Source organism: Sus scrofa, chromosome 4, assembly GCF_000003025.6.
Source record: "Sus scrofa isolate TJ Tabasco breed Duroc chromosome 4, Sscrofa11.1, whole genome shotgun sequence".
Taxonomy (NCBI): Eukaryota; Metazoa; Chordata; class Mammalia; order Artiodactyla; family Suidae; genus Sus; species Sus scrofa.
The window spans coordinates 119252487-119268188 of NC_010446.5; the positions used below are offsets into that span (position 1 = coordinate 119252487).

Consider the following 15702-nt stretch of genomic DNA (forward strand, 5'->3'; position numbering starts at 1 on the left):
TAGAACTACCATGTGATCCAGCCATCTCACTCCAGAGTATTTATCTGAAGAAAAGGAAAACACTAACTTGAAAAGATACATGCATCCCTATGTCACCGCAGTATTATTTACAACAGCCAAGATGTGGAAGCAACCTAAGTGTCCATCATGAGAGGAATAAACAAAGAAGGTGCTGTGGATATGTGCACAAGGGAATATTACTCAGCCATAAAACAGAATGATATCTTGCCATCTCCAACAGCATGGGTGGATCGAGAGGGTATTCTGCTAAGTGAAATGATTCCGACAGAGAAAGACAAATACTTTATGATTTCATTTATCTGCAGAATCGAAAAAACAGAAGTTCCTGCTGTGGCTCAGCAGGTTAAGAACCTGACATAGCGTCCCTGAGGATGTGGGTTCAATCCCTGGCCTCGCTCAGTGGGTTAAGCATCCGGTGTTGATGCAAGGTGTGAAGTAAAATGCAGATGCAGCTGGAATCTGGCGTTGCTGTGGCTGTGGTGTAGGCCTGCAGCTGCAGCTCTGATTCGACCCCCTAGGCTGGGAACTTCCATATGCAACAGATGCAGCTCCCCCCCAAAGAAAAAAATCAAAAATTTTAAAAAAAGAACAAAGGGAAAAACAAAATGAAACAGAAACATAGATAGGAATGAACTGGTAGTTTGGGGGAGGGAAGAGGAAATAGGTTAAGGGGATTAAGAAGTGCAAAGTTCCAGTTACAAAACCACGAAGTCACAGGTATATAATGCATAGCATAGATAATATAGTCAGTAATATTGCAGTAACTTTACATGCTGACAGATGGTTACTAGACTTACCACGGTGTCAGTTCATCAGTGCATACAAATGTCAAACCACTATGTTGTACACCTGAAACTAATACACTATTACATGTTAACTCTACGTCCAAAGAATAGAAGAGAGAAAAAAAAAAAAAAGGCTTATGCACAGGGGCACAGCACATAGTCAGAAATAATCTAAGGAGATAAGAGATGACATGTGTAAATGTCGACTGAATATGAAAGAGGTGGATCTCAAAGCACCCGAGGATCACATTAGCAAACTTCTGAAGTAATGCTTGATACCGTCTTAAGGGCGGGTGGACAGTGTCAGCCTTCTACAGAGGAGCCGGCTCAAAAAGGTGCAGCAGAGAGGAGACCAAATGAAAACGACTTTCTTAAATGTGCTTGTCTAACCGTGGGTAATGGTTGGAAAATTCAACTTCCTAAAATATAAGCAGACAGGACCTATATACCCGGATGCACTCTGCCTGTTATTCCTGTTGTATAACTCCGTATGTTGGACACTTAGAAAAAGTTGAGAAACTCTTCTACAGAAACCAGTTGTATAGATTAAAATACAATAGTGCACATTATTATCTGCCCTGCTTAGCAAAGCAGTGGTAAGTATGCTGCTGAATCTTACATCCTTTAAAACAGAATACAAAATTGCAAACATAAAATTAGGCAGAAAAATGCCTTTTTATTTAGAGTGAGGAAAGAAATCGCCACGACCGATAGCCATCGAGTTCTAGATTCCTTTCTACTGAGATAGCTTTAGGCACTTCACCAGAAATGCTTACTTAGAAATGCGTCTGGCTGCAACCTGTCGTTCCCTTCCCACCTAGAACGCGGAACAACTCCCAGTAACTTCCAACACTTCTCAGGCCTGGGCCAACAAACAGCTGCCGTTAACGTTTACATTAGCTTCACCAAAGATCTGCCTTTGAGAACAGGGACTCATTAAAACAGGGACCCTTAATGGTGGCTGGAATACTTAAAATTTGGGGAAAGAGAAACCACAAGACAAATTTAAACAATCCCAGATGATTCTGATGATATGCAACTGCCACTCCCAACACTGTCTCTAGCCCCACCCTATGTGGTGTTGGAAGATTCCTAAGGCAGAGCCACACACTAACTTTCATAGACTAATGGTATCCTAAAAAGCAATGTGAACAAAGAACTGGCCAATTGTCCTATCTGAACATCAAGTCTGTGGGGAACATAAAAAGGCAGTGTTAACTGTTGCCAAGTGAACATAGAATAATTCCACTGTTTCAGAATTTAAATACACTGAAAGATCAAATGACTTTATCAAGAGTACAAGACTGATCCTCTGAACATCTGGAACACAACTGTGCCTACCATTTAATTCTAAAGTAAAGGGGGGAGTTTGACATATTCCTCTTTGGGGTCAGAGTAGGCTTGTTCACGTTCTAACCTCTCTCCCAGAATGAAGCAGAGGTGAAACAGTTGCTGAACTCAAGGTGACATTTACCCACAGCACAGAATCCTCAGTAATTCACACAATGTTCTCATCTTAACTCCAATCTTCTACCGGCAGCAGTGGGCGAAGCTGCAGGGGCAGTGAAGGGCCCTGCAAGAACTGTATTTTTCTCTTCCAAAAAGAAATGACAACCCACCAGCCTAAAAGCACCCACAAGTCTGCCACCATCCTGGGTCATTTTCTCTGCAACTATCCTGCAAGTTCAGAGGGCCCTTTGGTCCTCGATTTCCCCGGGGCAGGCTTAAAATCGAAAGCGCTGGCTGTGGGCTGGGTGGCAGGAGCTGACTATCTGAAAAATCCTGAGCTCGGCAGCGCAGGAGCTTCCCTGCAGGACACACGAGCCGTTTTCTCCCGAAGAGGGATTCCCTCACGCCTCTTGCCACTCGACTTGAGCCTCACCCCCGGCGCCCCCCAAGTCTCAATTCCACAACCAGCAACCGCACTAAGTCAAGAATCATTTCTCCAGACTTGGGTGATCTCGTTCCCAGAGTTGAAGCGACCAGGCACTGGGGCACTTGCGGGTCCCCGCCTCCCGGCTTCGGCCACTGTCCCTAGAAATGTCCGCGTCAGAGAAGGAAAAAGGAGAAACGGGGCGGGGGAGAATATCACAACTTTGCAGACTCCACGAAGCCACGGCCCTGCCGAACAGAAGGTCAAAGTGCAGAGCCAGCCGGGAGCGGCTGCGGTTCGGGACCCGCCAGGACGCAGCCCCGGGTACAGCGAGCCGCCAGGCGGGGTCCGGCGGCGGTGGCGGGGACAGATCCACCCACGCCCGCCTCCGAGCCCGCAGGGGCGGCCGCCGCTCCGCGGGGCCAACTCCCGGAGTTGCCTTGGAACTTTCCCGGGACGCGCCGCCGCCGCCGCCGCCCTCACCTTGCTGAACACCTCCAGGTCGTCCTCGTCCTCATCCAGATCCAGCACCTCGGCCGGCAGCAGCGCGGAGGAGCCGCTGCTGCCCGGGAGGGGGGCGGCGCCCCCCGGGCAGTCCCCGCCGGCGCCCCCCGCCGGGAGGCCGGAGGAGCGCGCCCGAGATGCCCGGCCCTCGCCCTCCATCCCGAGAGTGCGCGGCCCGCCGGCCGCCGCCGCCAGCCCGGCTCCCCCCAGCGTGCCCATTGGCTCCCGCGCATCCTGCGCCTCCCCGGCCAGCCCCGCTCCAGCCCCACGTCCGCTGCGCAGACGCGGAACTGCCGGGCCAGCTCGGGACCCGGGCACATCCCCACCTGGCCTGGGGCCTGCTGCAGGCGCGGCGGGCTGGGCCTCGGGTGGGGCCTGGGACGCTGTCCCCTGCGGGGAGGAAGAGGGCGGCCTCGCGAGGGACCTGGCTGCCGGGCTGCCCCGAGGGTATCCGCGAGGGCGGGGGTCTGGGCTCGCCGAAGAGGGAGCCACGAACTTCAGAGGAGCCCCAAAGGGCTTGGACAGCTGCCGACCCATCTCGCCAAGAGAAAGAGCCAACACTGTTATTTCCTGGATTTTAATGGTTGCCTTTCTTCTGGGTTGTGGTTTTAGTCCCGCTTTTACTAAGGCTAATGCAACCCGCCCCCCTGTTTGGTCATTGATTTTTGACCCAGTGACCGGACTCTGTGGTCATTTCACTGTCAAGCCAGGGAACTTGGATTTTAAAACCATTTGCAGCCACTTTCAAGTGTATCTTTACTCCCGAAAGTCTTCCTGACGTCAAGGAGCAACTGTGTTCCCCCAGACGAGGAGAGGGGCAGGGCTGGACATTGCCACCGAGAAATAATCACTGGTCTTGACACTGCCAGTGCAAAGCTGTCATTATGTAGTTCACTGTATTATTAAAAAAACAAAACAAAATTCCAAAAATAATGGAAAAGTGAACGCAAGTTGATGTATTTGGAACTACCTTTTATTACTCGCCGCAGCCCCAGCTCTTTTTTTTTTTTTTTAATCATCAACCCAGGAAAGACTATCTAAGAAGTATGCACATAGCCTGAGAAGAGGTTAATTCAGACTTGATTTCTAAAACCTCTTCTGGCAAGGGGTGTAGCCTAATGTTTAAAGGTTTTAAGTTTGGGGGGGAAAATTGAAGACATATGTAAGATATTTGGAGAAAGAGAATTTCTTTTTCCCTTCAGAGAGCAAGGCCTTAGTAATATGTTCCCTCTTAAGCGTTCAAGTTGGTTTCAGTTCATACAGGCATTTCTTCAGTCAAGCTGATCTCCCTGGCTGTTGACTATCCAGTTTCCTTCCTCTGCTTTATAGTTCCTGTAATCAAAATGCCATCTCCTGCCACCCTTCAGGAATTAACTATAATCCCATCTCTTTCAGGAAGACTTTCTGATTGTTCAGGAAGACTTTCTGATTGATGCAGGTCTATTCCCAATTTAGCACTTAGTTTTATTTCATGTTATAGATTGTATTTATTTCATGTAAATGCCTTACATTCCTTCATAAATTATAACATTTTAAGCTGAGGGATGACATTACTTATTAATAAACCACAGTAGCAGATGTCCTCACTTAAAAAGGCTCTCTGCTAAGGTATATAAGGAATACAAGTCATTAAAAGTCTATTTTTTCTCTAAGCTCGTTCTGCTAGTGAGGACGATTCCGTTTTTCAAATTACAGTTTCAGCCAGGAAATTCTTAAGGACACTGTGACGCCTGAATTGCCAGAAAGACCAGAGACATGCTCAGAAAATGGGCAGAACAAACCAGGAGTGTACAGCTTGGACCACAGCCAAACCCATGCTACAGAACGAACAAGGCAGACATCACCGACACCATTCCTGAGCACTGGATGCCGTGCCCCTTCCACATACTGCCCCTGCCGCGGATGTCGATGGACTCCAGGTGCTGGCGCCCACAGAGTGCCACAGCTGCCTCTCCTGTTTCTGATTCAATAGTTCTCCTTTCAAAACCGTGAAGGGGCAATCTACTTGGCCCACCTGGCCAAGTCCTACAGAGCTTTCAAAGGGAAACTAGATTTCTAAGCATAGAAAAACCCATATTGATACTCATTGGCAAAAAGGGCATAGGATGGGGGCAGAGCTGCTATAATCCATTCCTTTGGTTACTCAACATTAAAATCATTTTTTTTTTTTTTTTTTTTGGTCTTTTTAGGGCCGCACCTGCGGCATGTGGAGGTTCCCAGGCTTGGGGTCAAATAGGAGCTGCAGCTGCCAGCCTATGCCACAGCAACACCAGATCCGAGCCGCGTCTGTGACCTACACCACAGCTCAGGGCAATGCCGGATCCTTAACCCACTGAGCAAACCCTCAACCCATGGTTCCTAGTCGGACCCATTTCCGCTGCGCCACGACAGGAACGCCAAAAATCCCATTTCTTCATACACTTTTCTTTCCCATTCCTACTAATTACAGTTCAGCTATGCATCCAACATCTAGGTATATTGTCCCCAGTTCCCCAAAAGAAGAAAACCCAAACCTACCCATCATCAGTGCAGCTCCAGGTCTAACATGTTTTTATCTCCTGCAATTCTGCTGTAATTCTGTTGATATTTTATAACTGATGACTAAACTTTTGAATTTGATTACCACCATGCCATGGCTGCTTGCTTATTCAGTGGCATGAAAAATGCTAAATTGCTACCTCGCCATCCCAGCTTCCCATTAAATGGGATCATGCCCTGTCCAGCGCTGCAGGGCAATGGGAGATCCTGGAAGAGGGACCACGCGGCATGATACATCACAGAAGACGCCTACATCTCGAAAAGCGGAGGACCAGGAAGCACCCCTTCCCGCAGAACGAAGACGCCTAGGTTTTAGCCCGCAAGCCTTTTATTAGGGACGGTGACGTAGGTTAATGAGCAAAATCAGGTGCAGTTAATGCTAAGGCTAGCTCTTAGCGGTTGTGCTTTTGCACGTGCGCTCAATTTGTTTACTGCATTGTTCAGCAGTTTCAATGGTCTCCAACAGAATCATCCCTGGGTTCTTTAATAGAAGCCTTCTTTTTTGGGTAGTAAAACCTCTCAACCGACAGGGTCCAAAACTTTACAGGTATAATATTAACAGAAGCCCTACCCAGTCCTGTCCCTTGATTTTTTTTGGACTCTTATTCTGAGTATAGGAGAAATAATATCATATAAGTTTTTATTGTAAAAATATACATCTTGTCAAAAAGCTGCCCCTCTCCCACACTTTCCAGGTGGGACCTCCTGAGATGAAAACTGCATGTTTAATAGGCCATTCAACCACACACAAAGAAGAGTGATTCTGCTAATGGGATTCATGATAAGACAAGTCACCCCAGGGGCATTGCCCGATGGCTTGACTTCTTTTGCTGGAACGTGATTTAATTGATTAGAAAAAAAAATGTTATATGCAAAACCTGATGGGAAATAAGCCAGTCAGTAAGTTCATGGATGATTGTGCTGGAAGAAACTTGTGGAGGAGGGATGTGTCTTTTCCATTAAGGACAAATCGTGACATCCTCCAGATTATGTGGCTGCAAGAGGAGTAGGAGTTGTCACTTCGGTGCCACGTTGAGGTTTAATAACTTACCCAAGGTAAGTAATAAGTGGTAAGTAATTTAAGGCTCCCTGAAAGAAAGTGTTATATATGTTGCCTTAAAAAAATAGCTAAGAGGATTTATAAGGCTATTTGGGGATTCTTGGAATTTAGCAGAATAGATAAATCTACAGTCTTTCCATGAAATAGTCTGACAAACTCTAACAAGAGTCTTTTAAATGCATGGAGGAGCTTTCAAGGAAGTAGGAGACTTCTAGGAACAAAGTAAGAAAGTAAGTTTAAGTGAGAAAGTAAGACTAAAACTCCTGAGCTGATACTCGGCGGGCCCCCTGGTGGGATGGTAGGACTGGCCTCAGTGTGAGTTTGAATTATCATGAAAGAATAATGGGAATGGAAATGGGTAAAATAGTCATCAATAACAAAACTCTTCTGGATCAACCCAGGCTCAAAGTGGGAGAGATTTCCCACCTTCCCCCCAAATCCTAACCTTGATTCAAGAAGTCACAATTTTGAGCATTACAAGTGATGCTAGCTGAGTAATATTTCTCTGGGATCTCTGGCACAAGCAGACACAACTTGAATTAAAAACATTCCAGGAGGAGTTCCTGTCATGGCTCAGTGGTTAACGAACCCGACCAGTATCCATGAGGATGTGGGTTCGATCCCTGGCCTCACTCAGTGGGTTAAGGATCTAGTGTTGCTGTGAGCTGTGGTGTAGGTTGCAGACATGGCTTAGATCCTGTGTTGCTGTGGCTGTGGTATAGGCCGGCAGCTACAGCTCCAATTCGACCCCTAGCCTGGGAACCTCCATATGCTTTAGGTGCGGCCCTAAAAAGACAAAAAATTAAAAAAATAAAATAAAACAAAAAAATAAAAACATCCCAGGAAACAATCTCCCATGTGCTAGAATTACTGTATAAACGATCAAAAGCATTAGAGCTTCAATTTTAAATAATACACCAAATATAAATTATTTAATAAATAAAGAGAATAAAAATAACCACAGATGCTACCAAAAAAGAGAACTAAAAATCCAACAGTGGGAAACACAGTCGTGGTGCCAGTGGTTGATTTTTTGCTTTTTCACTTTTGTTGCCTGTTCTATTATAATGGTGCTGGGCCTTATCATTCTATCTCCTTTGTGATCCTGGCATGATGTTAAGCCTTGTCAGTAGAGGGCCTGGAAGGACACTGCAGGAGGAAGGGTTTTCCTTTTCCTGTTTCCCGTGTGCTCTCTGATGAGGGTCCTGCAGAAAGTTCTTTTCTGCCTTTGTTCAGCCCCCTGCATAGTTTCTCCAGGGTAAGCTTCCCACAGGGCACAGCTTTTTCTGCTGTTTGATCAAACTTGTACAGCAAGGGAGGCAACGTCTAGAGACCCAGATACTGTGGGACCACCCCCAGCCCAGGCTGGTGTGCCCCACGTCTTCCTCTCAGACCTGAAAATGGACACACACGAGGGGCTCTGGAGATCAGCCATCCCCTGACATTGCTCCTGCACAGCCAGCCTCGCCCAAGCTGACCCAGTCTGAGCTGGATGTGGAAGTACACAAAACTCCAGAGAAAGAGACCTCTAGAGGTCCTGGTTCCAACTGTCTCCAATCGTATCTCCTGGTGCCTAGCAAGTTCTGAGGCTCAGCACCTCCCAGAGAGTAGATTACCAGCAGCTCCCACTAATGAGCTACCGCGCTGACTTCACCATTCTGGCAGCCATGGTGGTACTCTCTCCAAGGGTATCCAGATCTCTGCCATAGCTGGGGAAGGGTACTTATCTCAGCCCCAGGGGTAGTGGTCCCATCTTATACCTGCTATTCCTGTATTCTTTCGAATTCCTATTCTAAAACCCTTACTATCCCATTCCTCCTTCCTTTCATCCCCTGTGAATAAAGTCTTATATTAAACTTTCAAAGGACTGTGTGGTCCTGTCTCCTGAAGGCTCCTGAACAATACAAAATAGGTACCAGGAATAGTCCCAGGAGGAAAAAACCTGCCAAAAATGGCTTTCTGGAAATCTCTTTAGAACCAGCTGCCTGAGGAAGGAAAACCCTGAACCTGGTTTACGGATGGGTGTTCATGATATGTTAGTACTGCTTCCAAGTAGCAGTTTCAGGAGTTCCCTTCTTGGCACAGCGGAAACCCATCTGACTAGTATCCATGGGGATGTGGGTTTGATCTCTGGCCTCGCTCAGTGGGTTAAAGATCCGGCATTGCCGTGAGCTCTGGTGTAGGCTGCAGGTGAGGCATGGATCTGGCGTTGCTGGGGCTGAGGTATAGGCTGGCAGCTGCAGCTCCTATTCAACCCCTAGCTTGGGAACTTCCATATACTGAGGGTGCAGAAAAACAAACAAACAAACAAAGAATGTAGCGGTTTCACTACTGTTGCCCCACGGGGGTCAACCTGAAGGACGGTGATAAAGGAAACTCCTCCTAGTGATCAGAACTTTCAGTGTGACATTTGGTCATCTACTATCTCTGGACTGAGGAATGTTCCAGAAATATCGGTCTATATTAATTCCTGGGTCATTGCAAATGGTTTGGTTGGACTGGTCAAGGATTCGGGAGGAAGAACGTTGGAAACCTGATGAAAAGGAATCCAAGGGAAGAGTATGTGGATGAGCTCTTCACAGTGGGCACAGACTCTAGTGGGCACAGACTCTGGAGCCATCAATGAGGGTGAAATGTCGGGACCACAGCTGCAGAGGAGCTGCTTAACGGCTGGGTGGACGAAATGATAAACTCCGGGGGTGTCAATCGCCCTGTCTTCCTAGCCATCACCTTCCTTGCCTAATGGGCCATGACCTAGGTGGCTGGCATGGCACAGGTGGAATCAATGCATGGGCTCAATTGTCATTTCTCTGGGAAGCAGGTCTGTGGAGCTCCTCACTCAGCCATTCTGGAAGTTGTCTCTAATGCTTACTTTCTATAAATAACAACACGTCTAGAAAAATTGCTCAGAGCTAGAGTAGTTTTCACCCCTTTTCATTCTGATGCAGAGTTTGGAAGGTACAATTTTTTTTTTTTTTTTTTTTTTTTTTGCTTTTTAGCACCACACCCACAGCATATAGAAGTTCCCAGGCTAGGCGTCTAAGTGGAGCTGTAACTGCCGGCCTACACCACCGTCACAGCAAAACCAGATCTGAGTTGCATCTGTGACCTACACCACAGCTCACAGCAACACTGGATCCTTAATCCACTGAGCAAGGCCAGGGATCAAACCTGCATCCTCATGGATACTAGTCGGGTTTCTACTGCTGAGCCGTGATAGGAACTCCAGAAAGTAGGGTTTTTATAATGCACTATGGTCCTAGGGTAAACTTTTGTTTCTTTGATTTTTCTTAATTAAAATTGTATTTTCATTTGAAGAAGAAAACTTGTCAAGCCATTTCCTTAGTATCCGAACTTAGTAGCCACACTTTGGCCTGGAGAAATATTTTAAATGATCTACATTAGATACCATTCAAGAAAATTACATAGTTCCTATTTAAAAACTTCCCTCTTTAAAATTCCTGGGTTATAAGTCATGACGATGCCAAATAAATATATAAAAAGGGGATACATAAATAACTACATTAAAACTCCCACATTTAATATCTTCACAAAAAAGAGAAAATTGCAGTGAATTATTAATAGACTTTGAGAGCAGAGGCAACAGTGTTGAATATTTATAAGTATTAAACACCAGTTTTAACCTTGACCTTATCCTTTTGAAAAAATTGCCATTATTATTATGAGACTATTTCTCCAAACATGTTTGATCTTACACGGTAGAACTGTTTTGTTTTTTAAATATAAGAAAAATTTTATATGTAGAAGTCTCAGATAAAAAATTTAAAAAGTCTCCCTTTTGAATGGTAGCATCAAAAGAGCGATTTAATCGTGACAATACTAGTGAACCATCTGACCACACCCTCCCTGAAGATAGAAATCTTGGCCTACAGTCTTGCATAAAAATCCAGAGAGTTCTCTGCTAGCTGTGTGAACTTGCATATCAACCTCCATGGAGGCATATGCCACTGGATATGACACACCCCTCCCATTCTTTTTTTTTTTTTTTTTTTTTTTTTTTTTTGCCTTTTCTAGGGCCGCTCCCGCGGCATATGGAAGTTCCCAGGCTAGGGGTCTAATCAGAGCTGCAGCCTACACCAGAGCCACAGCAACACCAGATCCAAGCCGCATCTGCAACCTACACCACAGCCCAGGGCAATGCCGGATCCTTAACCCACTGAGCAAGGCCAGGGATTGAACCTGCAACCTCATGGTTCCTAGTCGGATTCACTAACCACTGAGCCACGACCAGAACGCCACCCCTCCCATTCTTGGTAAGGCCATCTTCTTATTGCTCTATTGCTCCTCTGAAGGCAGAACAGGTTTGGCTTTAGGTTCACAGTCTTGCCTTATATTCAGAATCCTGCAGTCATTCTCATGACCTCTAAGTTTCCTAACTTCAACTCTGAAGGTTTTCTTGACCATTTCAACTCGATCACTCATTTCTGTCAGAAAAAAAAAAAAAACCATAAGTGGATTTTAAGTATATAAAAAGACACTCAACACAATGATAAAAAAATAGAGATTAACAGGTTGCAGGGTTTTTATCTTATGTAATTGTCTTAAGATCTCCAAGTTTTTCCAAATTTTCAAATGTTGCTTTGAGAATTTGATATATTTAATTCAAGCTGATAAAACATCTTTGGAAAGTAATTTGGGAATAATTAAGAAATAAAAATTGTACCTACTTATTATAGGCTGAAGAAGTCCTCCCCTACCCTCCAAGTCCATACATTGAAGGTCTCCCCCCCTGACAATATTTGGAGACACAGCCTATCAGGAAGTCATACAGGTTAAATGAGCTCGCAAAGGTAGGGCTTTAATCCCGTAAGACTGAGGTCCTTTTAATAGGGCAGAGAGACCCCAGAGCATGCTCTGTGTCCCCATGTGCACAGAGGAAAGGCCTTGTTAGGATACAACGAGAAGGTGGCCAAGAACAGAGGTCTCACAAGAAGCCTACGCTGACAGCATCTTGATCTTGGACTTCTGGCTTCCAGAACTGCGAGAAAATACGTTTTGGTTGTTTAAGTCATGCAATCTGTGGTATTTTGTTATAGCAGGCTGTGCTGACTCATGTAATAGCTTTTGACCTAGAAATTCCGATTATAGGTATTTTCTCTAGATAAAGATACGGAGACAGATTGACATATACCTGCTACTATATATAAAATAAATAGGTAATGAGGACTTATTGTATAGCCCAGGGAAATCTGCTTAATGTTGTGTAATAGCCTATATGGGCAAAGAATCTGAAAAGGAATGGATATATGTGTATGTATAACTGATTTACTTTGCTGTACACCTGACACTAACACACCCTTCTAAATCAACCATACTCCAATAAAATTTAAAAAGAAAAAAGACCCCCCCCCCAAAAAAAAGATATGGAGACTCACATGGGGATGCTCATTACAGCATTTTTGTAACTGTAAAGATTCAAGTTGTATATTGTAGATCAGCTCGCTCAAATTTTATTTCCCTCCTATTCTTTGAAGTCAGGAAGCTAACAGCTTTAATTCCTAGACACTATTGCAGCTAGGGCTCTGGGTACAAAATGCATCAATTATTTAGATGTGTTCAAAGCGGGAGTTGGCGGTGTGGTGGACACCATCTTCCCGCTTTTACTCGATAATGGCTTATGGGAAGCAAAGTGGTGGAAATGTACAGGTTTTTGCTGTTGCCGTGGTTTGAGAGACAGTCCCTGCAGGAGTAGCATTCCAGGATCCATCCCCTGGCTTCCTGGGTGTTGAGAGAAGGTTGTGGGGCAAGCACTGTTGACATCTTGATTTTGGTCCAGCTTCAGAGGTGGTCTCAGAGTTACCTTAGCTGGTCAATCTCCTATCATTTTGGAAGATACCTGTGAAAGGCCTGCTGAGAACGTACTCTTTTTAGCCTTTCTAATTGTTTCATAAGCCCCAATTCCCTATATGGTATCTCTGCTTGCTTAATATACATACAGCTCTTTCTTTCTTTTTTTTTTTTTTTTTTTTTTTTTTTTGTCTTTTTGCCATTTCTTGGGCCGCTCCCGTGGCAGATGGAGGTTCCCAGGCTAGGGGTCGAATCGGAGCTGCAGCTGCCAGCCTACACCAGAGCACAGCAACGTGGGATCCGAGCCGCATCTGCAACCTACACCACAGCTCACAGCAACGCCGGATCCTTAACCCACTGAGCAAGGGCAGGGATCAAACCCGCAACCTCATGGTTCCTAGTCGGATTCATTAACCACTGCACCACGACGGGAACTCCAGCTCTTTGTTTCTTATACTGAACCCTGACCAATCCATGTCCAATAAGGAAATGACTAGATTAAGTGCGATATATTCATGTAATGTGTGTTAGTTAAAGGAATGAACAACAGCTTCATGTGTCAACAAAGTCAGGTATGATTAAGTAAAACATCAAATGAGAAAAGCAAGTAGCAGACTACGTATAAACAACAAATATATAGCTATCTATACACACAAACCAATAATATGTCTTCGGTGGGTACATATGTTTTTACTTGGCATAGGTATCAAACTGTTATCACGGTTCACCTTTCCACAGAGGGAGAGAGGATGTGGGCAGCCAACAGTGACTTTGGCTTTTATTCAAATGCATCTAACCCTTTTGGCGTTTCTCTAAAATTTCAAGGAGAATACATTCACGTTTTCATGCTTTAAAAGGATTAATTTTTTTCAAAGCAAACAACATTTTAGTGTAGTTGATTTACAATGTTGTGTTAGTTTCAGGTATATAGCAAAGTGATTTAGATCTCTATCTATTCATCTACCTATCCATCGATGACTATATAGAGATATTTTATCTCCTTTTCTGCTTCTTTTCCATTATAAGTCATTACAAGCTATTGAATATCGTTCCCTGTGCTATACAGTAGGACCTTGTTGTTTATCCGTTTTATAGACAGTAGTGTATATCTGCTAATCCCAACTCCCAATGTATCCCTCCCCAACTTTCCCCTTAGAGAATTAATTTTTGCCACCAAAACCAGTAATTTAAGCATTGTGCTTCCTGAAAATAACCTATTATTCTGGCTTGTCTTTCAACTATTTCATGACCATTCTTGTGTCTCCCTGGACTGTCAGGTTAGTGCTCTTCTTATTTCTCTCTAATCTATCCCCAATCAGCTTAGATTTCCTGGCCCTTCCTTCAATCATTCTAGTCATCAGCCCTCTTGCCCCTTTGTTTCTCTTTTGCATGTGCTTTTCATGCCCTAACGTGGACAATTACGACTGTTTATTTTCTCAGTATTCACCCCTGAGTGCTGTTGGGAGACAGAAATGCTGAACATGACAAACTCTTCTCGGAACCTTCAGTCACCCCCCTCAACTGGGTCCTCACCAATGCTCACTTCTTTTACTGTGTTTCTTTATTCACCTTTCATTCTTCCTGCCGAGACTATTTCAAAAATCAGATGTAACTCAAGAGTTCAGAGAAGACTCTGAACCTCGCTTGCATAAGCTCCCTCCTCACTCTCAGCAGTGACTTTACCTCCTATTTTATAAAGAAAATGGGAGCTTCCAATGGTCAGACATACAAGCCCTCTCCCTCCTGCCTCCATGCAGTCTCCCTTCTCTCTGCAGCCATGCTTATCTCACTTCCGAAGACGGGGAAGTTGTCAGTCCTGGAGACAATCTCTGGAGCTGTTGAGTCCATCTTGGGAATCAAAACCTGGAAACAAAACCAACGCTCTCAAGTCAGCAGACAGAAAGGGGAAAACACTTGGAGCCTTAGCGACGGTGTTAAATATTTTATCAGGTAAACGTGAAAGTGTCCTTATCAGAGACTCTATGGTTGTTGACTGAAAAAAATAAATATCTTTAATGTTTCTTTGAGTCATCCTTTTTTTTTCTTCTTATTCATATCCCAAATCCCTCTATACTCTGAAAAAAAAATGCTGATTTCAAGGAGACTTGAAAATAGCTACATAGGATTCCACTCAGTAATTCCTTTCACCCCAATGTGCATCCCTTTGGGAACACAATTTAGTGTGGACTGTGAGATGGGGGTTCCTGTTAGACGTCCATATTATATGGGGAACAGAATTTCTTATCTACTATGTAGCTGGAAAAACTAAAATTCTATTTTTCTGGATTGCCAAATGCCATCAGGACAAAAACTCATTTCATATATTTGAATAGTTATTTCAGTTTTCTTTTTTTCTGATAGAGAGGTTGATCTTAAATACTTAATCTACTCACTACGTATAGATGCTACCACAGCTTTTAAAACTTGAATCAACTTTACTGAAATATAATTTATATTCAAGTAAATTTCACCAAATATAAATATACAACTTGATGAGTTTTTTTTTTAATTATACACAATTGTGTAACCCCAACCAAAACAATGATATAGAATATTTCCATCAGTCAGAACACTTGGTTGGTAGCCATTGGTCATATATAAAACCTGGATTCACAAAATTTGGCTTAAAACCATAATAAATTTAAATATAGTAGATTTAAAGAATTTTTTTGTGAATAATTTTAAACAAATATTATTTCTTTTTACCCTCTTCTTTTCCATGTACTTAAACAATTGTAGGTGGGTTCCCTTGTGGCACAGACGGTTAAGGATCCAGCATTATTACCGCAATAGCTCAGGTTGCTACTGTGGTGCAGGTTCTAACCCTGGCCAGGGAATTTCCACATGCCGTGTGGGCAGCCACACACACACAAAAGCCTGCAGTAATTTTGTGTCTCTTTAAGTGAGGGAATGAAAAGGGCTTGGGTATAGAGGAGTATGTGGAATTTAGTATAAAGTTGAGTCCTTTACATGAATGCATGAGCAGATAGCTGTGTTAACTGGAAGATAAGCTGCATGCTAGGAAAGGAAGAGGACTAATATTGAGTCTACCCTGGTAGACATTGCATATATCATCCCATTTTGTACTCACAAATAACCCACACAATATTTTT

General features: G+C 44.1%; 1 protein-coding gene and 1 long non-coding RNA gene across 14 annotated transcripts in view; both read right to left on the minus strand.

The window, feature by feature from the left end:
* SNX7 (sorting nexin 7) overlaps positions 1-6021 on the minus strand; it is a 217522-nt gene extending 211501 nt beyond the window's left edge. For 8 of the 12 annotated variants that reach the window (XM_013997355.2, XM_021090764.1, XM_021090763.1 and 5 more), the window contains exon 1: positions 3163-3382. In XM_013997355.2, coding sequence (XP_013852809.2) covers positions 3163-3342 — 180 coding nt within the window. In that variant the 5' untranslated portion in view covers positions 3343-3382. Of the gene's footprint in view, positions 1-3162; positions 3384-5700 lie in introns of those variants that run through there. The other 4 variants (XM_013997357.2, XM_021090769.1, XM_021090770.1 and 1 more) reach the window with 3 other exon arrangements.
* The window catches only part of LOC102158069, a 521984-nt gene continuing 517242 nt past the window's right edge, over positions 10961-15702 (minus strand). Inside the window, exons 7-8 of one of the 2 annotated variants that reach the window (XR_002343737.1) lie at positions 14273-14452; positions 10961-11226 (exon numbers count right to left, since the gene is read on the minus strand). This is a non-coding gene — a long non-coding RNA (uncharacterized LOC102158069). Of the gene's footprint in view, positions 11227-12949; positions 14453-15702 lie in introns of those variants that run through there. The other variant, XR_002343736.1, reaches the window with a different exon arrangement.